Source organism: Habropoda laboriosa, unplaced genomic scaffold (genome assembly GCF_001263275.1).
Source record: "Habropoda laboriosa isolate 0110345459 unplaced genomic scaffold, ASM126327v1 scaffold2, whole genome shotgun sequence".
In the NCBI taxonomy this organism is placed as follows: domain Eukaryota; kingdom Metazoa; phylum Arthropoda; class Insecta; order Hymenoptera; family Apidae; genus Habropoda; species Habropoda laboriosa.
Window position 1 is genome coordinate 1,175,424 of NW_017100190.1, and position 10,262 is coordinate 1,185,685.

Here is a 10,262-nt window from a genome sequence, read left to right on the forward strand (position 1 = left end):
ATGGGTCAGCGAGTATTCGTTCGCGCGTATTTCGAAATCATTGTTACGTGAAATGAACAGCTGCGCAAGCTACCTGCACTCTATCCCACTCCTTTTCTCTACCCTTCCTGCCTATACCAACGAGGATTCGATTCGGGAGCATCGGCTTTTTCATCTTTCACCTCTTCCTAGGGGCCTTTCTGCTTTAACACCCGAAACACTTCGTTCTATAATAGTTTCAAGGACTACTCTGTGACAAATTATTTCGCGTCGAAGGTTTGGTCGATTCTTTGAGTACAAAGAGAGAGATTTGCAAGGTAAGAAGGGTTTTTAAGATTCTAAAATATAGACAGTCAAAGTTTCATTTCACTTTTGCTATTCTGAACGAGCTCGCATCCCCCGAAATCGTCACACTTTTCTTTCACTTAAAATGAAACCCCGTTAATACTCAAAAATCTCATTTTACCAGCGAAACCTCCAGTCCAGTTGCCGCACACGTCGCAAAAGCCCCGCACAACGTGAAATTTTCCACAAAGAACCATCTGATCCTCGCTAAATCTGTTCTTTCCTTTGTGCAGCGATTAAAATGAAACGCGTTGACACCCAAAATTCTCGTTTTATCACTAAAACCGAGAGTCCAGTTGCCACACAAATTACAAAGCCATGCACAACGTGATACTTTTCACAAAGAACCACCGCAGAATCGTCTGGCAGCCGTTCCATTCGTCAGAATCGAACGACGAGAGAAACAATTAAGTCTGTCGCGCGCCCACTTCCACGATACATTTGCTATTCTAATGGTGCCGCCGCGCTGTTAAGTAGGCGATAGCCTTTGCATAATACGTCGATGTTAGCCTGACGTGGTACGTTCATGTGCTGCACTGTTAAATAGGCGACAGCCTTTAATCGTACAATCGAGTTACGGTTCTCGCGTTCAGGTGGTTCTAGGGTGAGGGACGCGAACCGAACGGGAGCAAACGGGGTGAAGAGGCGAGGAGTTTGAACGGGGCGACGTTTCCGCTTCCAGATTAGCCGCTTCCTCTTTGCGAGTTGCGTAATCGTATTTCCAAGTCTGAATACGAGCTTGTTATTTTTGGCCCTCGGGAAATAGGTCGGGGCTGAAATTATTAATTAATACAATTTGGATCTGAACTCCAACATTAATTAACCGTTATTTGTGATGTTTCTCGGTGGACGAGTCGCAGTTTCATTGGTTTAAATGAACGGGAAGAGCTCCGGAGGGGGTGGCGAACGCGAGGGTTGGTCGAGCGGGCGTTAGCGGAGGTGGGTGGTGGAGAGGAAGGGAGTAATTGCGTATTAACGCGGTAAATTGTTTTCCACATCCGGAGAGGCTCGAATCGAAAGCTTTGTCGAGGTGAAAACCACCGGCGAAGGGAGTGTAGGAGGAGAGAAGGTTGAAAAGCGAGCAACGCGAGAGAGGACTTTTACGCGGGAACTTTTCGCCTGGGCCTTCGATCGACCCTTCAGCCGCGTAATTGGTTTCCCCGAAAAATACAACGTTACCCGTGCGTCAATTCGATGCACGTTAATCAAATACAGGGACCAGCCGAGCCTGGCGTTGCTTGATGGGTTCCGCGCGTTTGTCGGAACGATTTCCAGAGGTAAATCCATCCCCGGCCACCGCCAACTCTTCACCGGCATTATTTTACTCCCATAAACTTGCCCCGGCGATTTTTTAACGCGAACGCTCGATTAACCCCTTAACAGTGCCGCGTCGCGTCTGCCGACCGAGTTTCACGGTGAAACCGATCTGTCAGAGTTAAACGTGCGTAGGGTTTGTGAACGGTTGTAGGAGAATATCTAACGAATGCGTGTAAAATGTACGGTTAATCGTAGTAGCGTTGTAGCAAGTGGCGAGAACGTTGAAAGGGGAGACTTGGTCACTTTTTAAACGCACGGTCAAAGGTTTCAGCTGGAAAACGGCGTAGCTTAATCGATCGATCTGAATACGTCTATTAATTAATCGCGATCGCGGAGAGAAGAAAGGAAGATAAAGAGAGGAGAGAAAAGGGGAAAGAATAGAGCGGCAGAATTTTTCCAGGGTAGCCAGAGCGACGCACACATCGATTAACCAACCGGAGACCGGAATCAGCCGGCGCAGTTCCGATCTCTCTGTTACTCCCGTTGGGAAAACGGCCGCAGGATTAACTGCGCGCAGGTGTAATTGAATTTTTCACGAGCCACGGCTAACTAATTATTTCTGACAAGGAATAACGAAACTACGGTGTGTCAACCTGTGTGCGCGCCGGGTCCAACTTTGATTCATTATTTCGCGGCTTCTACGGACGCAATCGTTGCTCGCGTCTACCCGTTGCACGTCGCGTGTACGCGTGCCATTGTTTTTCCATTCCATTATCGAGGTTGCTTTTTTCACCCTTCCGGGTTCCACCGAGAGAAAAATGTCTTTGTTCCGGATCGAACGCGAGAACGTAATCGATCTGTTCCCACAGGAACGCGCCTCTCTCTCTCTCCCTCTCCCTCTTTCCCCTTTTCAAACGACATGATCCCATCACGTATGCACTTTTAATTACGCGCTCATTAACGAAGGATTGAATCTGAAAACTTGCTACTCGGCGGCTGCATTTACGCTCGTCGCAAACCGCTGTTTATTTTTCCGCAGTTCGTCCGCGAACCGGCGCGCTATGATTAAAACTCTGATAACAATTCTCGTCCCGTGATTTCGATTAAATCCTCCTACTACTGCTCTCTAACTCTCTCTCTCTCTCTCTCTCTCTCTCTCTCGTTTGTCGAACCGCGTTCCAACCCGACGAGAATTTCTTTTTCTTTTTTTTCTCTCTGTGGCGAAAATTAATTCCTTCGCCTTAGACCGGTGTCCAGGTGCCCAGCGAAAGTATAATTAAAATCGTGCTTATTCCGAACGAATGTAACGGAACAAGTGGAAAGAATCTGCGTCGAGATGCGAGCTACGCTCGAAGGAGAGAAAGGAAATAGGAATAATTTTGTGGATGGGATCTTTGACGTTGACATTTCTATGATCGAAACGCACATCGTGCTGCGAATAAGTTTCGCAGGACAGAGAAAAAGGTGGGCGCAGAGGTGAAGATTCTATAAGCTACACGGTACACGTAGAATGTCTATAAATGTTTCAGACGCGCCCGAAACGAGACTTGTCGGTGTTCCTACCGGGCAACTGGAAGAGGGTCGAGATCAGCTGGAGATTCGATGTCTAGCCGACGCAAATCCGCCAGCTTCTATCCTCTGGAGGAGAACGAAGAGCCTCGGTGTGACAGAGGTGGCAGGAATAGGCGAGACTCTGCTGTTCTCGCCGATCTATAGAAATCACGCGGCAGTCTATATTTGCGAGGCAGCGAACACCGAGGGTGAAAGCAGCCCCGTGTCCGTTCAAGTGTCCGTCAACTGTAAGTGTCTCTTTTTCTCTCTCTCTGGCCTGGTTTCCACTACGGCCGATCGTCCTGAAAATATCCGCGATTAACCCTTTCACGCCCGAGACGGTCTACTAAACGGCCAATAAACTTTCTCTCTCTCTCTCTCTATCTCCGTGTCTCTCTCTGTCCGGTTAAAAATAGACGTGTATTTTCAATAGGCTTATTTGATAAAAATAACATCAAAGTTTTCTCTGCCACTCGGTTACGCCGCGAAATGATCGAGCCAGAGAGAGTGGAGAATTATCGATAAGCGGTGTACCGTGTGCTCTCAAGTTCTCTCAGTGAATAGTTTCGAAACGTTTACCGGATCAAAGTAGCTAAATAGTTGTTGGCTTTCAAAGCGTTTACGACAGTTCAAGCTTTTGTGTTAGGGTTTCGCGACTCTAATTGAGGATTAATAGGCGGGAGGAGGGAGGAAAGAAAGAGAGAAAAAAATAGATAAAAAGGATCTGTTAAACGGGGAGGGGGGATGATCTTTTCGCTGATCGGGCGTGTCAGCAGTTAATTCGCGTGAACGTGATTTGCATGGGTCGTGGAACGTTTATTCCCGATATTCACGAGCACAATCGATAGCGGAGGATCGTGTCTGGTTTTCATGTAGATCCGCCGACGATCAGCTCGGTCGGGCCAGATAGGCTGACTACGGCGTTGCTCTATTCCGGAACCTCGTTCGAGTGCACTGCCGACGCCATGCCACCGGCTGAATACAGGTGACCCATTCGTCAGCTGCTTGCAAGATCCGTTCGAATTGATTTTTTTTTTTTTTTTTGTAGAGAATGATTTATTAGTTGGATAGTTCGCATGGGAGCGTGTATGAAATCGCACATCTTTAGATCGTTCTTTTCACCTATACAGGGAGATCCGCGTCATTTATCCACCCCGAATAATTTCTGGAGTACGCGTTCTATCTCAGAGGGTGAATTTATCGTGTTTCTTAATTTTTTCGCGAATATCTACTCGCGATAAGCACTGTACAATCAATTCTGCGAGTATTGGGACAATTACCGAATGTGAGGCATAATGGAATCTAACGAAGTCTACTGAATTTTACTGAAATCTGATTATTCAACGTGAATCAAGCCTCGTGGTTGTTGCAAGTTTAGTATGAAATTATTTAGCACACAAAAGTCATTGGAAAATTACTACGATCCTGAAAAGAAGATTATTCACTTTAGACTCTCCAAGTATCACGAGTACACGTACATATTTTTCCTAAGATACGACGCTAACTTTGTGCAATTTCAATCGTGCAATACTTTCCACGCGAATATAACAGGTGTCCCAATGCTCACTAGCCCACTAACCACTAGAACGACAATAGCGATTGCATGCAGAGTGTAGCCGGCAACATGTTACGAACATCGAGAGAATCTATCGAAATGAAACGCGACGATGGCTTTTTCACCCTCCTGATACCAGGTGGGCGCAGATCTTCACCGATGGCCGGATGCCATTGGAATGTGGTACCGGGTATCGATTGATCCTGACGAACGTGACGTACGAGCAACAGGGTCAATACATATGTCTCGCCTCGAACAAGATCAACGGGAACGTCCGGGAAGTTAAAAGCGACCCTGTATCTCTGCAAGTGATCGGTGCGCCCAGGGTAAGACGCACACACACACACATACACAAATGTTACTACAGAAAAATCAAATTACCTTTTCGCCCTCTTCTCTCCCCTATACTGTACACTCTGTCCGCGAGAACGGTGTTGCCGAATAACGGAACGACCTGGAATATTGTCCGATCATTGGACAATTAGCCGGAAAAATCCTGTTCCAGCTTAAATCGAACGGAACGCAAATGGAGTAGAGTTAAAGTTTAATCCGTCGACAGGCGGAACGTTGAGAGAAACACGCGTGAAGCTAACCGGCTTTTACGCGTCGCGAACAGACAATCGCCTACCACTGAATACACACCCCTTTCCACGTCGGCAGGCCTGTGTATTTAAATATGAAATGAGAAATTCATATTTATCGTGTACAGAGAAAAATGGTAAAACAACAAATATATATATATACACGCTTAGGTGTACATGCACGGATAGAAATAAAACGTCATTTTCACGGCACACTCGTCGGTTGATTTGAAACACCGCACATTTGAAACAGCTACACTGTTTTCATTCGACGCTACATTCTCCGCGATCCATGATCCCGAGCACCACTTGTGGTCCCTGGATATTCCACGGAATTGACGCGAAATATTTTGCCGGTTCGCGGAAATGTTAGTTTAAAAATGTTGAGGAAAAACGCTGATCCCGGGGAAAAAAGGAGTGGAAAGAAGCGTTGTCAACGTTTCGCGCGAGCAACCGATGTAACGCCTAGTCTTTTCCGTTGAAAGAGACGCGTCGAACGTTTCGTTCTCGGTGAAAATTGTTTCGAAAGACAAATGAAGTCAACTGTTTCATTCTTTTATGCGATATATTGTACAAATACGTTCTTCAACCAGTGTCACCGATTCGTAGTCTCAGCTAGACGCGCACACAGCGCGTTCGACGAAGGATTCGTGGTATAGTCGGTGGAAGAAATACAGCGAGATCGTAAATTAACTCCAATTTTTTCATTTTTCATATTGCGTTAACCTTTCTATTACGGAAAAAACGCGAGTTACAGCATTATAAATAATGGGAAACACCTAAAAAATAATTAAGAAAACTAAAATTGATAAATTTGAGGAGTTAAAACCGTAGCAATTGAGCATTCTTCGTTTCTCTATCGGGACTGAATCAAAGCTTAGGCATACTTTATGCAGCCCTGAATGAGGTTTCGGGTTTCTTACCTTCCCTGCTTTCTGGATATGCTCTATCAGAGATTTAAATCACACAGTTCTCACTGTTCAGACTTTCGAGTGTAAGCCGCGTCCTTGTGGAATTAGCTTCCATATGGAAAATAATTCCATAATTCGCTTCCACCGACTATACCTCGACAGAGCCACGAGGTTAAAGTGTCCCAAAAGAGGAGGGCAGATAAGACAGGGACGGATAAGAAACGGTTGAAAGAACGGTGAAACGTGTGTCGTAGGTGGTGAAGCCGGCGTTCGCGGAGAAGTTAGTGGTGGCTACTACCGAGGGGAGCCCGGCGAAATTAGAGATCAGACTGTGCTCCAACCCGAAGCCCCGGCTGGTGGCCTGGGAATGGGGCAGCACCAGACTCCACGCCGGTTAGACTGCTTCTCCTAGCTCTACCGCCAAAAGTATTCGAGTCTTTGGTTTGCCCTTTCAGTTTTTTTTACGTACGTCTCTTCTCACTAATTGGCACTCCTTATTACCGTAAAAGTGGTACACTCGCGATTAATTAATTCGAGCATCCCTTTGCCCGCGAGCCTCCCCTTTAATTACCCGCCTTCTCTCCCGCGCCCTCTTACAAGCATTCCAGGCTCGAACTTCCGCGACGACCCTTCGATCCTTCCCGCTATTCATCCCCCTTTTCAACGATCGACGAACGTGTTTCGATCCTCTCCGATGACCGCCTTATCTTCAGACCTCCATCCACGAGTTTTCTTCGCGGCTTACACGGAAGGGTAGTCTGCTTACACGATTTTAACATCTTTCTTTCCTTCTCTTCTTTCTTATTTACGTTTCTCCCGGTTACAAGTTATTTCTTCCGTTTTTCTCCGTAGATTTGTGTAGTTTATTTCGAATAAGCAACGATAGAACGTTTCCAATTGCCCGGAAATACGATCGTAGTCGGATCTAACGAGCGTGGCAAAACGTTCGCAGGTGAGGTCCTGGAATCGCGGTATCGGGCGTTGGATCTCGAGCCGTTAGCTCTGGAGGATTGTTATATAGCTGTTTTAGAACTGACTAGCACGGTCAAGGAGGATCAGAGAGTGTACCATGTAATCGTGGAGAACGATCGTGGTAGCGATCGTCGTACCTTGATGCTTCGAGTCGACGAACCCGGCCAGGTAACTATAACACGACGTTCCTCGGCAAAAACCGAGGGCAACTCCATCGTACCCCCTTATCTTCTCTGTAAAACTAGCGGCCCAATGAAATAATCGAAGGAAGAGGGGGGGGCGGGGCAAGGGAGGGGACCGGTGGTATTTAATTAAAATGTCCGGAAGCATAAATATTCCGGGCATACGATACACCGGTAGAATGCTTGCCGCGTCGCCGGTAAAAAGCTTTTTTTTCCCTCCTCCCTGACGCGTATTTGTTACAGATTCCACTCGTTATCGGCGCTGTCGCTGGGTTTACGGTGCTCTCGGTGCTGGTAATGGGATTCGTTTGTTTCCTACGCTCGGATAGATGCTGCGTGGCCAGAAATACGGTGCCCGCGCTGCAGCAAGTGCATTGGTAAGCATGCGATATTGCGTCCCCCGGTGATTTGCACGAATAAACGTCGAAGCAATTTACATGGAAAACCGAGGGAACTCTTTTCAAGGGGGGACATATGCATGTGTACACATACAGAGGCACGAACCACGTACGCGCTAATGAATTATTCGACGCGGCTCTCTGTTCCGCTTTAATTGCTCGTATCGCGGACTCGATGCTAATTCCTTTTCCACTCGGCGATCCTAATAAAAACATCGATCTGAACAAGAGTCGATTCGTATAATTGGTGGAAATGTTCGGAATTAGGTCGGGAGGAATTTGTACGTCGTGGGAAATGAACGAAAACGGAGAATTCGCGGTCTGTTTTCAGTACAAAGGCGTCGAACACGATGATAGAGGATCCACGTTTAGCGGTGGACACGATGGAACGCGGTAGCCAGCAGTACGCGTCTGAGAAAAGACCGAATCACGTCCTGAAGCCTGTACCGTCGCAGCAATATCAGCAAGAGTGTTATCAACACGATCCACCGCACCAACAGCAACACTATCAGAGGCATCATCATCACCACGGCCAACCCCATGGACCACAGTACACGATTCAGGTCAGATAAGTTGTTAGACAGAGACGGGAAAAGAATGGAGAACTATTCCAGCGAAAGTACTTAAAATGCGACGACATCGCTAAGCGACGTCCCGCACAATTGTTTTAAAACCTCTTCCCCTCTTTTTCCAGCCCACCTTCCTCGGATCTCGAAACCTCTCGGTACATAGTTAAGCGCGAATGCACGAAACGATACAGCACAACTCTTCTTTACCCCCGGTTCACGCTTGTTTCGTATTTTTCGGGCGGTACGCTAAGTACAACTAAGTATAAGCTCCGATCCCCCGAGCGGGGCATTTTAATTTTCTCCACCGGCACCTAGTCAGAGTTTCCCTTTAATCTCCCGTACGCGTGATTTTTCTCGGGAAATTTCGGAAAAAGGACGACGAAGGAGTTCCCTTTGGATTTCTATGACGTGTTTGGCCTAGCAAAGGATACGCGTTAAGGGTGAAATTCCCTTCTTTCTTTTTACCTTCTTTCCCTCTTTTCATTAGAACTCCCGCCTGAAAGCTCGAGAAACGGCATTCGAGAGCAGAACGGCCGCACAGGAGGATTGAATTCGCGGCTCCGTTCCACTTGCTTACCCGTTTCCCCGTATCGTTCGCGTTCGATAGAGATTACACGCGGCGGCACGATCCTTTTTCACCCCTTCGAGAGTTTCAGAAACTTCCGGAAGAAATCAAAGACGCCGGTGTGTTTTATCGTTGATCCTGATTCACAAAGAGTTTCAAGAGTTTAGCATCCGTTAACGCCTTTCAGATATTTAGAGAGGAACCGTTTTGCAAGAGATTCCCTCCGTCGTTTGTATCCCTCTTCCTCCCAGCCTCGCGTGCGTGTCGCACTTTCGCCGTGAACACGAGAAAGCGTAGAACGAAGCACGCGTTCCAAAAGAGCGCTAGAACGAGCTCGAAACACGGACGAATGGTCAATTTTCACGCGATGAAAATTGAACGAAAGAACGTCCTCCTCTATAAAAATCCCTGCCCCTATTCGAAACGATAAGAATGTACATACCGCATTGCTATGCACGAGACGACACTTTGCAACGCTTTCGAGGGAAATTTCATCGTCACATGTATATATACGCACAGAAACACAGACTTTGTTGAAGAAGTACGTCTCCCCCCTGGAATTTATAGCGTTTAAATCACACACACACACGACACGATGACAATATAGCAAGTTGCACAAGTATTGACCAGCAAGCTCTAACCCCTGCCCTGATCGAGATAGTCATTTGAGTGATTTATGCGGTCGGTAGGGTGCATTACGCATGCATTTGGTCGCATCTAGCTGCTCCGGTGTCCCTTTCCCAATTACCGTTGCCCACCTTGTAGGTAATTTCATTTAGGTATACGTGTACGTAAGTAGAGGATGCAGCCACTTCTCCCTAGAACGCGATTACCATCTTCCAACCTTCCCGCTGTTTACCCTTTCCTCGTTAATTAACGGTAAACGATCGAATGGATTCATTCCTCGACATCTTCTGCATACACACACACACACAGTGTTTTAGTGTTCGGTGTAACAGGGTCCAGGTGAAATCTTCGAAATTACCTTCGGCTGGCAGAGAGAGAGAAAAGAAAAAAAGTGTAACATACTGGCTACAAAAAAGGAGGGGAAAGGATTTCTAATCGAATTTTACTCGAGCCACGAATCACTTTGACGATATAAATCTGACCCAGTTTCACGGAACATCCTGTGTAGAGATGTATGGCAGGTAAATCAAGTATCATAGAGAGGATGACTCCGTTACTTTCGACCGAAAATTCATCGTCGAGAGAGAGAGTGAGAGAATGTGACTGTATCGAGAGAGGAAAAAAAGAAAAAAAGAAGAGGATTTTTGGTCCTCTTGGCTTGCATCTCTTTGCTTTCGCTCCGCACTTTGCATCCAAACAGGACCGTTTCCGGTATTCCCACGCGCGCGTTTCCCACAGCGTGGCGTTTTCAAAACGAAAGACTGACTCCT

At 46.8% G+C, this 10,262-nt stretch overlaps 1 protein-coding gene across 1 annotated transcript in view; it reads left to right on the top strand.

The window, feature by feature from the left end:
• The window catches only part of LOC108580132 (kin of IRRE-like protein 2), a 23,221-nt gene that overhangs the window by 8,841 nt on the left and 4,118 nt on the right, over positions 1–10,262 (top strand). Inside the window, exons 4-10 of the mRNA XM_017943799.1 lie at positions 3,111–3,380; positions 4,009–4,117; positions 4,827–5,013; positions 6,434–6,572; positions 7,132–7,319; positions 7,577–7,710; positions 8,063–8,294. Of these exons, the coding sequence (XP_017799288.1) occupies positions 3,111–3,380; positions 4,009–4,117; positions 4,827–5,013; positions 6,434–6,572; positions 7,132–7,319; positions 7,577–7,710; positions 8,063–8,294 (1,259 nt within the window). The remainder of the gene's footprint in view (positions 1–3,110; positions 3,381–4,008; positions 4,118–4,826; positions 5,014–6,433; positions 6,573–7,131; positions 7,320–7,576; positions 7,711–8,062; positions 8,295–10,262) is intronic.